General features: G+C 37.0%; 1 protein-coding gene across 1 annotated transcript in view; it reads right to left on the bottom strand.

The window, feature by feature from the left end:
- Positions 1-13,636: 13,636 nt before the first annotated feature.
- Positions 13,637-16,540, bottom strand: part of LOC117175893 — a 7,142-nt gene continuing 4,238 nt past the window's right edge. Inside the window, exons 3-4 of the mRNA XM_033365722.1 lie at positions 16,419-16,537; positions 13,637-13,813 (exon numbers count right to left, since the gene is read on the bottom strand). Coding sequence (XP_033221613.1) covers positions 16,458-16,537 — 80 coding nt within the window. The 3' untranslated portion in view covers positions 13,637-13,813; positions 16,419-16,457. The remainder of the gene's footprint in view (positions 13,814-16,418; positions 16,538-16,540) is intronic.

The raw sequence follows: 16,540 nt of genomic DNA, 5'->3' as shown, positions 1-16,540 counted from the left end.
AGAGACAGACAATATTCAACCATTTTTATCAAACCATGTTTCTCGGCTTACCAGCTCAGCTGAAGGGAAATGTAGCAAATTGACAAATATCTCGTCTACACAATATGCACGTGAAATATCAAATAATGTATTCGCATCCAATAAGAAAAAATCTAATTAATAAAATTGTGTTTATAAATTTTCTATGTGCCCACAAAATCTGATTTTATGAACAAAACACGTTTTTTTGGTAATTTTGTAATTTATCACGGTGAAAAATTGTAAAGCTAAAATCTAAAATATTTGGAAGTTTCATATTCCTCCAACTCGACAATTTAATTAAATTTTGTTCAATTTAATAATGTGTTGCTGTTCATATAATCGAAGTGAGAGCAATTTCGTATTTAATGGTCTTTTTACAATCTCATCCTAATGAGAAGGTATTGGCTGTATGTAAAATTTCACTAAGTCGGTTTTCATCAAATCTCTACGTTTTGAGACCTACTGAGTCAGAAAAAACGATTTTTTCGAAAGTGTTTGTCTGTCTGTCTGTAGTCTGTATTCTGTAGGCACGATAACTTTCGAAAAATGTATGTGATTGGATTCTGCTTTGGCACACGTTTTTATGGCCTAAAAAGAAAGAACAAGTTCGTAACCCAGCTTTTTTGGATCAAAATTCAAAATGTGAGCACTTTTTCAAAATGTTTGAGACCACATTTTTTCAAGATTTCAAAATTCTATGAACGGTTATTCATAGTACTCAGAAGCTCAAAAAATTTATCTTAATGACTTTTTTCTATAAAAAGAAAATTATCAGAGTTAGAACATTTTCCAAATCCAAAAAAAAACGAATTAAAATGAAGATTTTAAGCCAAAAAACGCATGATATGAAAAAGGCCAAGAAAAGAAAAACGTTGATTTTTGAAAGTGCTACAAGATGATCATAACAACTTTTTTAATTTGGTGGAAAAGTTGAAAATTCCCAATTTTATCGTACCAAAAATAATGAAAAATCCAAAAATTCCATTTTTTGGTCCAACTATGCAAGATACGAAAAAATGAATAGACTGAAATTGCGCACCCTGGAAGGTCCTACAAATTTCTAATAAATCACTTTTCGATAGAACGAATAGATTTTGTTTTTAGTCGTAAAAAACAACACTAGATATAAAAAATAAAAATTTTTTGGACTAGCGACACAAGCTACGAAAAAAATATGACAAAACTTGTTTATCCAAAAAAGCTATAATTTTTGATAGGATACGTAGTTTTGGCTTTAAACGTAAAAAATAACATTCAAAATAAAAATATTAAATTTTCTGGAACAAACGACACAAGGTAAAACTAAAATTAACATACAAAAAATGTTCGCCTGAAAAGATCTCTAAATTTATTATTAATCATTTTTAGATAGGACGAGTAGATTTTCTTTCAATTGTAAAAAATAAGATTAAAAATGAAAAAATTAAATTTTTGGAAAAAGGACAGAAAAGTATAAAGAGGAAATAGGATCCTATATAGAACCCTATATATGCTCCTTTATTAGACCCTATGCAGATGCGCAATAGTTTTTATTTAATTGTAAAAAACAAGATTAAAAATTTTTAAAATTATAAAAACAAGGAAATAAGAATTAGTATGATTTAATTTTTATTCATATTATGAATTGTAATGGTATAAATTTATCACAATGATACATGTTTCAGCGCAGCTGAAAGTAAGTGACATATAGTATTATATAGCACGATAAATTTTCGACATTTTTTAAGTTGGAACTTCGAAATCCTAGTTTTAGAGAAAACGGTCCGAACCTGCATTGCAATTTTTTTACAATCTAGAGGGGAAGACACCCCCCAAAAGTTTTTATCTCCGGAGAAAGAAGATCTGTAATTTTTTTTCGGAATTTGAATATTAACACGTGCTACTGGGCACTTCAAAATTCGATTTAATTTACTCGGTGAGATTTTGAATTTTCGAAAAATTGAACTACATATTCCAGAGATTCATCGAAACGTGCCTAAGTTTTTAGGATTTGAAAAGCAATGCCTACGAAATAAAATCATACTAATAACTTTTATTTACAATCTAGAAGAGGATCTCGCTTCTCGGACGACGTACCTATTCGTTCCTCTCTCACGCGGAATAGAAATACCGGCGGAATGCTTTTAATATTGACGCACGCTTATAGGACGAACCAACCTTTTCCCTAAAATTAGCTCCTGCACCTTGCGTGTTTAAGATAACCATCCGTTTGATGTCTCTCGTGGTATCGGAATTAAAGCCGGTCGCGTGATTCGAACTGGTATGATCATGATTTCTTTTCGGCATGAGCGGGAATCTCATCCGCTCGTCTCCCGCGTTGTGCAGTCAGCCATTGCACTAATAACCGTTCTTGTATATAGATAGGATGTTGGCTGGCACTAGGTGTTGCAGTTCGTGTCTTATCCACCCCTTTTGTTGACTCAGCAGTGTCGTGACCGAATATCGTTAGTGAGATAAAGCATTGATGACATAAAAAGAAAAATAAACATTAATGTCACCTCAAGGAAACTTTTATTTGCCCTTGATGTTCTGATCGTTTTTTTAAAGCCCTAACTTGATTCTTAATAGAGAGGTTTCGTTAAATCATTAACCTATTAATGAAAGATTGCTCTTCTGAAGCAAACGGCTCCCCAAGTCTAGGGTAGAGATAGTGGGTCCAGAAAAAAGATAACTCCCATTACAAAATAAAACTACCGCCCAGTGGGCGGACGATCGTCTCCACGCCGGCCGTCCCGACGAAAACCAGGAACAAGTTTGGGAGTTTTCCCCAGGAACTTAGAGTAGGTGCCTCTCCCAGGAAGGAAGATGGCTGTTTACACCAGGAAAAAACCAAGACAGAAAAAGAACAAAATATTGCACACATAACGCACGGAAACAACTTATGAGATATAAACTCAGAGCTACCATTCTAACTCTAGTAACGGCGGTGACGTGAGTTAAAGCTCTTGCAATACAGGCAACCTCGTTTCAGAGTGTTTTTCAGTCCGTAATTCTCACAAAACAGGGTGAGTTCTTCAGGGTACTATGGCCACATGTGACCTTTCTCTCCACTATTGTGGCATGGTACTATTGCGAGACGATAAGCATACTTGAATATCCATAGGGATGGATACCTACAGCAAGCTAAGAATCAGCTTTCGGGGAATTTCTCGGGATCCGCACCACCTATTGGGGTTAGCATTGCAGTCAAGCGCTCTGTTTGCTGGGTGGTTTCAGTTCCTTCTTCAGCGGTCTACAGTGTATCAAGGGTGAAGAAAGGTGTCCTTGCGCATTGAAAATACACTCTTGGTGGCCCGGAAGCAGCGCCTATAGTGATGCGGCCGATGAGGTGCGAGTAGAAGGTTACTAGTCTTCTCAGTCTGGGGATTCCCTTAAAAAGTCTTGGTAAAGGGACCAGCTAGCTCTTTGGTGGATTAATGCCACACGATAGCCCTGCATTAGGATTCTCTTGAGAGATTTGGGGGGAGGGTTGGAATTTGGGTAAACCACTTAGATGGTTGGGAAGCGCCGCCCGACGGCTTGGGGGTACTTATCTATAGGAGGGGAACGATGGAACGGGTAGGAGCAGGCATGTTATTCCTTGACAGTCTAGGGGTGTACACCTCTACAAAAGCGTCAAAAGGTCAAGAGGGATCCGGCACAATTTTCCTTTGTAAGGAGCGTTCGTGGGCCCTGGCAAATGATGCCTCTTGCTGAGTATTACTAGCGTTTTCGACCGCTCTTAAGATGCGGATTGTCGATTGGTTTAACGCTGACTCGCTCAGATCCTCGTATTCGGCGGCCAACTTGGCCATTGCCAGACGAAAGTTCAGTGGATCGACGACGGGGCCTATGAACTTAGCCATTTGTCAAGTCACAACCACACAAGTCGGAGAAGGGAAAAGTTGTCCAGATCGTTTCCTCTTAGAGCTCGAGGCGTATGAGCCCAGGGCTGAAATGTGGGTATTACTACTCACTTGAAAGGACATATAGGGACAATCTTAAACAAAAGCCAATAAAAACAAACGTGTATTAGAAGTCATGCTTAAGAGATGCTATACATGGTTCAGCGGTTTAGGTAGGGTTTTAGATCTTTGACGTGGATCGCACGAAGGGATCGACCATTATCATTTTCCGTCATATACTGAGGGAGAACGTGCTTTAGTTATTCGGCGCGGACCATGAAATCTCTTTCCCAACACAGCTGTAATCTTTTTCGGTTTGGAGAACAGCTGGGTTACGCGTTTAAGGACTTAGTCACCTAACTGATAACGAAAATCCCTACGAGTTTTATCCTAATGACACGGTTCTTCAGTGTGCGCCTCTTCCATGTGAACATTTACCAAATCCTGTAACTTTCAAAGCCGCTCCATCCTCTCGGTCCATTTCTCTCTATCGGGTTATGGGTTATCGACAGTACCTTCTGTCTTGCTATTAACGGCAGTTTTGTATGCAAATCTAAACTCGTGTAGATGTATATCCCAATTCTGCTGACTTTTATCAAAAAAGGATCGAATCATAGTCTGCAAGACGCGGTTCATTCATTTTGTTAGTAAAGTCTGCAAATGATCAGAGGGGTTGGTGGAATGGTGAATACCGTAGAACTTGGTAACTTCCTGCATAGCTTTGTTTATTTGTTCAGTTACGTGGTCCTTATGGAACAGTTTTGGCTTTTCATAACGTGAAATGATCAAGTCAGCTATGGCCGTGCTAACATTATTCGCAGTTACTTTTTAGAAGCACCTCCTGTTTTGCATAAGCAAAAGTAACAATCAGTATCACGATCGGTGGGCTCACGCCAAACAGGTGGTTGAATAACAGTCTGCGTCTTGGTACTTTCATATTCCCAAATTGACAAATTTAATTTACAAGCATAACAAATTGAGGTTGGTACCCACGGTTCATTCAAATTTTTCTTTGAAGTCCCATAACAGTCGAAGCATGGCGCTTTTATCGAATCATTAATTGATCGGCGGTATTTCTTCGTTTCAAACTTTCCACAAACGTGACAAAACGTATTAACTTTCTTAGCGCAAGGAGTTCTTGAAATCGCATCCAACCGTTAGCCCGCCACTCAAACGTGATCTCTAACACGAAAAGATTTGTAGCCAAAAACGAATTTCATCACCTACGCATAACACGTCATAAAAGCGTCGTCAGCTCAGTGAGCCAGCTAGGGATCGAAGACTGCCTGCGCTATAGAACGGCACGCACATACAGATAATGTGAACATTAGAATGCACACAGAGTGCGCAGTAGCATTCCGCGCAGTCCGTCTTCTTTTGTTTTATCAAGGTGCAAAGTTTGATTCCAAACGCCTGCACGCTTTTTTGTTGGTATTTTGTGTGGAATCCTTTGTTCTTTTTCAAAGCCCTAAATTGTGGTCGCCATATTGGATCTTCTTGGATTTATAACAAAAAACTGACACCGGAAATAGAAAGGGCACCCTCGAAAACACCTGAGGTAATATTTTGAAGCAAAAATATCGAAAAATGAAGATATCCTGATAAATCCAAGTAGGTTTGAAAGGAGAAGATTAGTATTTTCGAATTCCGTATTAGTTTTTGTGGTAGACATTTTTCTTGTTCGGTTACATCACCTCAAAAACAGCTAAAAAACACGTTTTTTGCACTTTTAGGTTAGATATCTTGAATGCCTGACGTACAGGAGCAATTTGGAGGTCAGATTCGGATTTAGCACATCAAAATCCTTCGGAAATGTTAGGTCTGGTCTCTGGCTTAAAAATTTGTTTCTGCCTGCTTTATCGTAGGCAAATAATATTCGTTTCATTGTATTCCTGAAAATGACTTTGGATAAATTCTGGGTCTTCTTCGCGAATAAAAAATTGCCAGTATTATTTTGGCTAAATCCTGTAGCAAAGATGCCTAATGAGAAGAAAGAAGGGATACAAAGGCTGAGAGAAAAGGTTGAACACATTGAGGAATCGCTTCGTTTGTTAGATAAATAATTTCTTACGACTTACAATGGTAGTCAAAGCACCAAGTCGTGGTCGAACTATCGTGCCTTGAGAGGGCAGTATTCATTTTGTCGCTGACTTTCTGCTCGTCCTACCCTCTGCGCTCGACTTCTCCTTACGTTGTTGACTAAGCGAGAGCGCTATATCGAGCCCTGCTAGCGGGAGGATGTGGGGGCTTTGTCCTAATTATGAGTAAAACGCCAAACACGAAAATGTTATAATTTTGTAATCAGAAAATTAAAAATATCATGTTCGGAATCTATGCTTTCTTCTATTACAACGATTTGTAACTTGCAATCAAAATATTAAAACAAGAATAATTTATGACAGATTTTAGATTAGGTTTTGACATTGCTAGCTAGAAATTCTGATCGTTTAGTGTCCTCCGTGCAATTCTGCTTTTTCACACACGCGAAAAACATGTGTACTTTTTCAGGGCTCAAGAAGAAAAACCACAGGATCATGCTTCTCGGGCGACGTACCTAGTCTCCCCCCTCTCCCGCGGCGTAGGAATACCGGCGGACTGCTCTTAATACTGGTCCACGCTTGTGGGAAAAACTGGCCGCTCCCCTAAGATTAGCTTCTGCACATCGCTTGTTTAAAATAGACATCCGTTAGATGTCTCTTATGGTATCGGAATTATAGTCTGACGCGTGGTTCGAATTGATATGGTCATGAGTCCTCTTCGACATGAGCGGGAGTCTCATCCGCTCGTCACCCGCGGTGTTCAATCAGCCACTGCGCTAATGACCGTGTCTGTATGAAGATAGGATGTTGGCTGTTGGTGTTGAAGCTCGAGTCTGGTCCTCTTCTTTTGTTGACTCAGCAATATCCCGGCCGAATATCGTTCATAAGATAATGCATCGATAACATGAAAAGAACAATAAATATCGATTTAACCTCAAGTCAACTATGATTTTTTCTTGAAGTTCTAATAGTTTTTAACAGAAAGCCCTAACTGTATTCTAAAAAAAGAGGCTTCGTTAAATTATGACCTCGTTTATAGTAATACTGCTATTCTGAAGCAAACGGCTGTCCACGTCTAGGGTAGAGTTGGTGGGTCGAAAAAGGAAGTTAATTCCTCCTATAAAATAAAACAACCTGTTAGTGAGCGGACGATCATTTCCACGCAGGACAAGTAAAAACCAAAGAAAGATAAAAAAACGTAATGGAGATCTTCGTTCTCAAATAACTTATGGTTCTACCCCAAGAAGAAACAACAAGAAAGAAGCAGAAAAAAATAATACACAAAAAAAACGGGAACAACTAATGAGATATAAACTCCGAGCTACTATTCTAACTCTACTAATGGCGGTGACGTGAATTACCGCTCTTGCAATACCGGCAGTCTTGTTGATGAGTGTCATCTAGCCCGCACTTTTTACAAAACAGGGTGAATTCTTCACGGCACTGTTGCCAAATGTGACCTTTCGCTCTACAATTGTGGCCTGGTACGTTTGCGAGATTATGGGCATCGCTGCCCTTCGTTTCCCGGGGTCCAAGTGGTCTTGGAGCTAGTAGGGTCTTCAGGGTAAGTTTGCAGCGGACATACTTCTCTACGATGAGTATTGATCAGTCCGCATCGCATACAAAAGAGAGCGAGGCCTAAAGGCTTTACATTTATTCCATTTGGAGAAATAATCGTGAAAAACCAAGATATAAGAATTTTTCCCCTTACTACAGGTACAAGTGTCCATGCAATCTTCGGAAACTGCTGACCACGGTTAGTCCACAATTCTCGTCCCCATTACATCCGGGAAAGCCTGTTGTTGTGTTTTCGTCTTTTGGCAGGTATCGCACTCACGTACATAGTTCATGGCATCACGGAAGATACCAGACCAGTAATCGGTGAGGGCCACCCTCTGATATGTTTTTTCAATCCCGAAGTGGCCAGCCTGAAGTTCAGCGTGGACCTCCTAAAGCAACTGGGCGCGCTTTTCTGAGTGGACAACTAATTTCCAAGCTTCCTGATCTTCGAAAATGGGGTCGATTAATGGATACGAAGAAAAATGATATAACAGCCTATCCATCAGCTTCCACCCATGGAACTTGTGGGGGTGGTTTTGCAAATTTTTCACCCGCTGATTATAACAAGGGTCATCCGCTGCTTCTATTGCGCAAACCCTGGTCGATTCCTCGCTTTCATACATGCGGGATAGGGCGTCGTTAACGTTTTGCAGGGCACCAATGACCACCGAGCCAACCTACTTGTGGCATTGTGGAGATTATGTGGCCAGCTATTACTCGCTCCTCACCATCCTGGCACAGTGCGAAGACCGCTTCAAATCTGTAGGTACTGTCGTCTGTTTGTAAAACAAATGGAATTGAAAAATCGGCATATGCTAAGATGGGGGCCTTGGACAACGCATTTCCAAGAGTTCTAAATGAAGTTTCCTGTTCATCGTTTTACATCATCAAAGGTTTTTGCAGAAAATACGAGTATGGGGTTTAGTAATAGATGCAAAGCCCTGAAAGCCTGCCCAGGGCTAGAATTAAGGTCTCTCAAATTCATGCGAAAACCCAGGTACAGTAACTCAGAACGACAAAAGACACTTTTTCCAGCGCTGATATTGAGCCCGGCTCTATATATCTTATGCAGGACCCTTTTGAGCCAAAACAGTTGCTCCTCAAAGGTTTTAGACAGGACAATAATATTATCTGAATATGCGAAGCAATGAGGACGCATGCCAGTGCCGATGATACCGTCGATCTATCTGTGGAACGTGGCTGGGAACCTGAAAAACCAAATGGCATTCCGTATACTGGAAGAATCCTCTACCTGTTACCGAAAATGCAGTATTAGGCTAACTTCTTCCTTCCAAAGGTACCTTAAGGTAGGTCAAACTAGGATCTGTTGCCGATATGTAACGAGCCGATTGAAGTTTATTCAGGAGGTCGTCTAGAAAGGGAAGAGGGAAGGCATCGCCTTTTGATACACTACTTAATTTACCATAATCTATACACATTCTACATTTACCGATGGGCTTCTCTACCATAGCAACAGGGCTCGCCCAGTCAGAAATAATTGGTTCGATAACTCCTTCTGCCAATAGGTCATCCACCTCATCATACATCACCTGTAGGACTACTGGGGACGCTCGATATTGTCGTTGTTTGATGGGTTGGTTCCCCTGAGTCTCTATGTGGTGATCCAGGATGTTAGGTTCTACCTATCTTTGGGGCATCAGCGGGGATCGTATCTACCAGGAATTGTTTCAGTTACTTACTCTCGGCCTGTAAGAGCTCGGTGGTTCCGCAATAAATTTCCTGGTTGTTTATCTCTTCTGCGTTCATCCTAGACAATTTATTCGCAATGCGGTATATGAATTCGATGTTTATACGGTTTTAGTTCACCGGCAAAGATACGAGACCCAAAATCGATGAAGTCGTTCCGTTGGCTATCAGCATTGATTGTGCCTTCGGACGAAATATTCGAAATCAGGAGCTCTCTTTCATCACTAGGCTGTATTGAATGCTTTGTATCAACAACTGTTTTATTAGTGAACTCTATGGCCTATATCGCGTCTACTGGCCTGCTCGCTTCTACTCGGTCTAAAAACGTAATGACGCTACTATCTTTTCTTCTAGGGAAAGTAATGTTCCATTGTCTAACTGTCTAAGCTAGAATGTTAGATCTGTTACGTGGATTGTTATGTGGGTCGTGTGTTAATCTTGGATACAGGTGGCTAGATTCCGGAGAAATGGTCGTTAATTCATTTGGACTGCTCCCCACATTCTGGGCGTAGCTGCTTGTAAAATCGGTAGGGTTATGTTGATATGTGTTTGATTGATTGTCAGAAACGTATGCCCATCGTAGGCCACTCTGGTGGCATTAGATAATTTAATCTAGGGAGCGATAAATTTCGCTTGGATATACGTTTACTGTAATTAACTGAATTTAAAGTTTCATTTATGTGAAAGTCCTGTACTGAAACAGTTCGCCGGTTGCTGGATTCGAAAGGTACGTGTTCTGAAGTATATTTAATCTTAGCATTATGCCTCTAATACTCTCAGTGCTAAAGCTTTCAGCAAATCGCAATTAAATCTAACGCTCATTTTGTCTTTACTGCAATATTTCATTACATAATGACGAGGCGATTTAAAAAATAGAAGAAAATAGGTTGACTTGTTTAATTTCTGTCATTGAGTGAGGCATGACAGGCACTCATTTTGTAACCTGGGTTTACGTTGTTTACAATATCGTAGACAAAATAACACTTTGGATCTTGCGCTGTTTAATTCGGAAATGGTCCACGTTAATACAGTCAACGTTACTTACCTTGCCGCTTTCCCTAACTCTCGGTCAAGATCTTCCCCCACCATGACCGCGACGGCTCGGCATCATTATATGCTTTGTAATGAGGCTTATAAAAGAATTTTGAAACCATCTAATATTTGTGTCTCAGGATAATTTTCTTGTCACATGAGATAACCTCAAGCATGGCAAGTTTAATCAAAGGTTTATCAATAATTTATTAATAGTAATCAATTTTTCAGTTTGTTCCGGGAGAGAATGATGCGCTCACAATTTTTTGAAACCAACTGTAAGATAATTACTTCCACAATATGTATTCTGAAACTCGAACTTTCACGGTTTGTAAACTGTGATCCACGTGCGGCAACGTACATAGCGAGCGAAACAATTCGCATCAAGCACCAAGCATCTAGATTAGACTCGAGAGTATGGGAACATCGTTTCCAGTAAAATTACTACCCGACGGTCCGATCCGCGGGAAGGTAAATAGTGTCGACTGTATTCCGTTCACCATGGGTATATACAAGGTGGTGGTTTGCTCTTAACCAGGCGCATAAAATGCATAAGATTTTCAATTAATGCTGCAGATTTCAAGATTCCCGCCAACTCTCTGACTTCCATCATCAAGAACAAGGAGAAGATTTTGGCTGTCGGTGGAAATTCTTGTTTGCAACCGAATCGGAAACGCATGAAAACATCTCATTTTCGATTGTTGGAAATATCGATGGTGGAATGCATGAATCCTGCTCAGAACCACAATATTCCCTTATCTGGTCCTATAGTGCTAGAAAAAGTTGAATTCTTTGCAGCTCACTTAGGATACAAAGACTTCAAAGCTAGCTCTCGGTAGTTAGAAAAGTTTAAGAATAGAAATGAAATAATCTACAGGACATTAAATGGCGAAGGTGCTTCTGTTTTGGAAGAAGACTGCGAAAAATTTCTCACCGACATTTTGCCTAGCTTGTTAGAAGCTTATGCAGTAAAAAATATCTTCAATGCAGATGAAACAGGTCTTTTTTCAAATGTTTACCAGATAAAACTCTGACATTTAGGGACGACACATGTCATGGTGGTAAAAAAAGCAAGGATCGTGTTACAGTCATGGTCTGCGCTAATACGTTTGGTCAAGAAAAACAAGAGTTGCTGGTAATAGGCAAATCTAAGTGCTTTACGAGAGCAATAAAAAAGCTTGGATGGCTAGTACAGTATATGAAGACTGGCTTCATAAAATTGATCACAAGTTTCAAAGAAAAAATCGGAAAGTTCTCCTACTTGTGGATAATTGTCCGGCTCATCCCAAAGTCTTTATTCAAACAAGCAATGGATCAAGAGATCATTAAGAACCATAAAGTGAATTACCGGCGAAGAATTATAAAATGATTGCTCAAGGCTTCGGATGAGAAAATGGGGTTGACTGATTTGAATTAATTGGATGCTATTTTCGACTTGACCATGGCTTTGGCTGGTGTCACTAGTGATACAATTGCGAATTTCTTTCGGAAGGCTTGCTTCGTGAAAACTGACGCGGAAAATCTTGCAACACAAGAACAAGACGAAACTTTATCGGATGCTACTTCTGAAGAGTGGGATGATCTACAAAGAATGTTGGTCTTCATAGAAGTAACTTTTGAAGATTTCATTGACGTATACACTAATGTCATTATTGCTAGTGAACCTACAGATAGTGCGATATTGGATAGTATAAAGGTACAAGAACCTTCAAAATCTGATGACGAGAATGATGCCGAGGATCAGAATGTGGAACAACCAATAAAATTGAGAGATGCTGAAGTTGGTTTAGCAATTTCTCGCATGTTTCTTTCTGAACAAAGTGATGTGCCGAACACAATCTTTGCTGCTTTAGACATGGTTGAAAACTTCTGCCCGAGAAAGAGTTGCATCAAACAGAAAAAAAACTGGCTTTATTAAATAATCTGCTATTTTAAAAATACCAAGCGGCCCTTTTAAGGGCCAACAAATTATTTTTACGTTGGATAACTCATTGTTAATTTCGAACTTCTCCATAACTGACATCAACATAATTGCATATTAGTAAATTCTCCCAATCCCTGATTCTTTTGAGCTTGTCAAAATTTTCACGTTTGATTATTACTTTTCTGGCATTATAATATTAACTGATAGGCATTTTCACACTGCCTATATCGAATGTTTTATTGTATTCACTTGAAATATGATATTAAACAGTTTACAATTTCAGGATAAAAGTTGTCATTTGTAATACATGGACTAAAAATCAAGTCTGAGGAAGCGCCTGAAGAGCCCATCTCAAATATTGCAATTTCTCTACAGTAGAAAGGTTTTCATGATTATTTTTCATAGTTTGGAGTGAAGATTCAAGTTGAAACCCTTTTTCTAATTTACTGCTAAAGGTTAGGAGCATCGTTTGTGGTAATTTCAATTTTTTACAATTTGCGGATGCAATCAATAAATTTCCATTTTTGATAACGCAGACTGACTCACAACTGACTATATTACTATTTCTTGTCGATGGACTATCTAAAATATGCATCTCAATGATTTGTGATAGCCCTTATTATGTATTACTAGGGGAAAAGTATGTCATATAATGTATCTACATTTAATGATAATACAACATTTATTCAACACGAAAAACAAGAACACTATGTATAATCGTCAAACGATCTTTACAGACTGACTTATTTTGCAGTTTCAGAACGTTTACTTTACCCTTGAGTGGGGCTAAGATTATTAACATCAAAGAATATTGTCGCCATAATGTAACGAAAAGTAAGAAGAAATATATGCTAACTATTAAAAATACGGTACATATATACTGTTCTAGATGTTACATAACTCTTATTGCCAACTCGCAAAATTAAAATTATTTAAACTAAAAGTACTTAGATAATACAGCTTATAATAAATGGTTTTAAACAATAATCAAGCAAGAAATCTTAAGTATTTAAAAAGGGGTTCGGAGGATAAAAGCTGTACGAGAATTGCAAGATTCAGATTTAAAAACGATGTGAGGAAAGGAGTATTTTGGGTGAAAGGGATAACAGAAAGTAAAGAATCTGGGTCCCGGAATTTTGCGAGAAAAGATTAGTAGATACCCTGAAATAATTGGTTGCATTTTTTTTTGTGTTTTCTGGTTCTCTCCAAAACGTGTCAACAACATATCGGCGTCGTAGAAGCAGCATAACACATCTCATTTTTTGCCATTTTTTGCACTGTAAAAAAAATCCTAAATTTTCCATACAAATGTATGAAAATTTTTCCATACTTTTAAATATCCTATACCGGATTGGAAATTTTCCAGTGTATGCTCAAAAATGTGCAATACCCTTCGAGATTTCCATACATCTGTATGGTAAAACTTCCATACAAGTATGGAACGTTGATGCGCAGCTGTAGCAGGCAGAAGACAGAAGGCATGAGAGAAGACAAATTCTTATAAAAAGGGTTCGGAAAGTTATAAATATCTTTTGTCCTTTTTGTCTTCCCGGATGTTTTACCCATGGTTTTAACGGTTGTGTTAGTTTTAGCGTTTGAGGTTTGGAAGCGAGACCATTGCTGATTTATTCAGCACAGTTAGAGTTCTGAAATGCCCAACAATATAAGTTAAGAAAATGCTCTCGAGAATATCCTCAGCATTTAAGCTTGAACAGGGCATTCAAGGAGCATTTACGAGAATTCAGAGCATTTATTGTTTGAATAAATATAAATAATGATAGCTACAAATATTCAACAACAACATTCTAGAGTGAAATAAACATATCCTTTTTTGATTTTTTCAATCACATAGTTGCTACAGATCAGGTAATTCCAGAAAGTCAGGCAATGTCAGTACTTTTTGGACAAAATATCAAATATCAGGATTTCCGTTGGAAACTCATCCTTCTTGTTAGAAATTGAACTGACTAGTTGGAAGTGGAACTAATTAATTGTTTTATCAGAAAATTTAACTCATCCTTTTTAACATTTATTCCATTCTTTGTTTTAAAATTCCTGTACCTTATTGAAACTTCGAATTTGTGGGAAGATATTTAAGCTTTTGACAAATCGATACTCTTTCAGATGTAAATTTCATTTTAAAATTTAAATATTTGGTTGAAAATTTATGTCATCTCTTAAAAAACTTGTCTATTTTGGTGGAAAACTCGTCTTATTGGTTGAAAATTGATCTTTTTAGTTTCAAATTTTGGTTTTTTCCTTATTTAGATTTTTTTTATGAAAATTTATTTCTTCTATTTTTTCTCGAGAATATATCCTTTTTTATAGAAATTTAATTTTCTTGGTTATAAATTACACTATTTTCGTTGAAAGTTTACTTTGATTTTATTGAAAAATAGGCCGATTCACTGCAAATTTAATTATTCTATTTATAGTCGAAAACTGATCTGGTTTAGGTGAAAATTTAAATATATATTTATTGAATATACATCTTTCTGGTAAAAGAGAACTTTCATTAATTTAAACTTGATCTTTTTTATTAAAAATTCATTTCTGTAGTTCAAAATTTAACTCCTTATTTATTAAATGTAAACTTTTTTTTTCTGGTGGAAAATTTATTTTGCTAACAGAAAATTTAAGTATTTTACTTTTGCTAATAAATTTATCATTCTAGTTAAAATTCAATTGACCTATTTTATTTTTATGGAAAATTGACTTTTTTGATAGAAATGTAACATTTATGTTAAGGAATGTTCTGTTTTGTAGAAAATTTAACTATTATATTTTTTGTTAGGAATTAATTTCTTTGGTTGAAAATAAATATTTAGTTAAAAATTCATTTCCTTTTACAGAAAACTCATCTTGTGCGTTGAAAATTTATCGCTGTTAAAAATTAATTTCTTCGACTAAAAACCCGTTTCTTTTTAGTAGAAAGTAAATTTTTTTTAACTGAAGATGTAAATATTTCATTTTTTCTTGAAAATTAATATTTTTAGTTGAAGATTAATTAATTGTTCTGAAAACTCATTTTTTGTTTGTTTAAAATTTACTTTTCTAACTGCAAATTAAACTATTCTAGATTTGATATGAAAATTTATCTTTTTTATTTTAATATTTATATATTTTATTAAAAATATCTTTTTTGGCAGAAATCTTATCCTTTGGGTTTAAAATCGATTTATTTCGTTTAGAATTTATTTTTTTTGTTAAAAATTGATTGTTTTAACTGAAAATTTAATTCTTCTATTTTCAGTTGAAAGGCATTGTTTTTTATGAAAAAAATTTATTTGATTTAAAATTTATTTTTCTTTTGGTTAAACATTAGGCTTAATATCATTGTAACCATTCTAATTTTGATTGAAATTCATCTAACTTTTTGGTGAAGAATTCAGACTTTTGGTTTAAGATTCATCATTTTATTTGAAAATACATTTCTTAAGTTCAGAATTTTACTTTTTAATTTGAAAATTCCAATAAAAATGTTTGAAATGTATTTATCAGCATAGTTTTGCTTGCATTATTATTATTAATTCTTCAAATTTATTATTGATTTTACAACTAAAAGAATTTAGAAATTGAGATGTTGCGGCAATCCTGAAAAAGGTACTATTTAATGCAAATAATATTAGAAATTACTTTGACTTCTTTTCTATTTTAAATAAAGCGCCCTTTGCAATTTGATCTGATGCATTATCCCGCGAAATTCAAATAATGTACTTCTTATTTATCAAGATAGAAAATACGATTTTTCAACGACTAATTCAAAATTCTGAAAAATGCTCTTAAAATTTTCAAAACACATAAAGATCGAGCATGTTCTCGATCATATTCTCATGCCCACGAGGATTTCTCCGAGCACTTGAAGTCTTTAGAATAAAACTAAGCACAGCAATCGTCTGATTTTATTAAGGATAAATATAAGACAAGAATATATTATATGCTTGTTATTATTATTAAATAATAATATAAAAAGATTAATGAAAAGTTCTATTTAGTAGAACGGCCCCAATCATTCGGGAGACCATTACCCCGAACAAGCTGAACCTTTTGATCAACAGTATAGTCAAGCCGTTCCGCACACGCGGTGCTTGCGGCACAGTTTCGCGCTTGCGCACCTTAAGAAAATATAGCACACACATTTGGGAACGGCTGATCTGCGTAAGTTCGGGGTAACTAGTGCCCGAATCTGGAGCGGACGCCACACCAAACTAAAGTGCAGCAACTCTCTCACAACTAGCGGGACGGTTTTACCTGAATTCTCTCCGTGTAGTAGTACAGGCGATGATTGTCTTAAAGCGTCTTCTTCATATTTGGTGAGTGCGGCTTGAAAACTTCGACCTTACGTACGTACGGGGCCAAGTAGTCAATACCTT

This window comes from Belonocnema kinseyi, chromosome 1 (genome assembly GCF_010883055.1).
Source record: "Belonocnema kinseyi isolate 2016_QV_RU_SX_M_011 chromosome 1, B_treatae_v1, whole genome shotgun sequence".
NCBI lineage: Eukaryota > Metazoa > Arthropoda > Insecta > Hymenoptera > Cynipidae > Belonocnema > Belonocnema kinseyi.
Note: the sequence above shows the minus strand (reverse complement) of the source record. Positions and strands in the feature narration are given on the sequence as shown.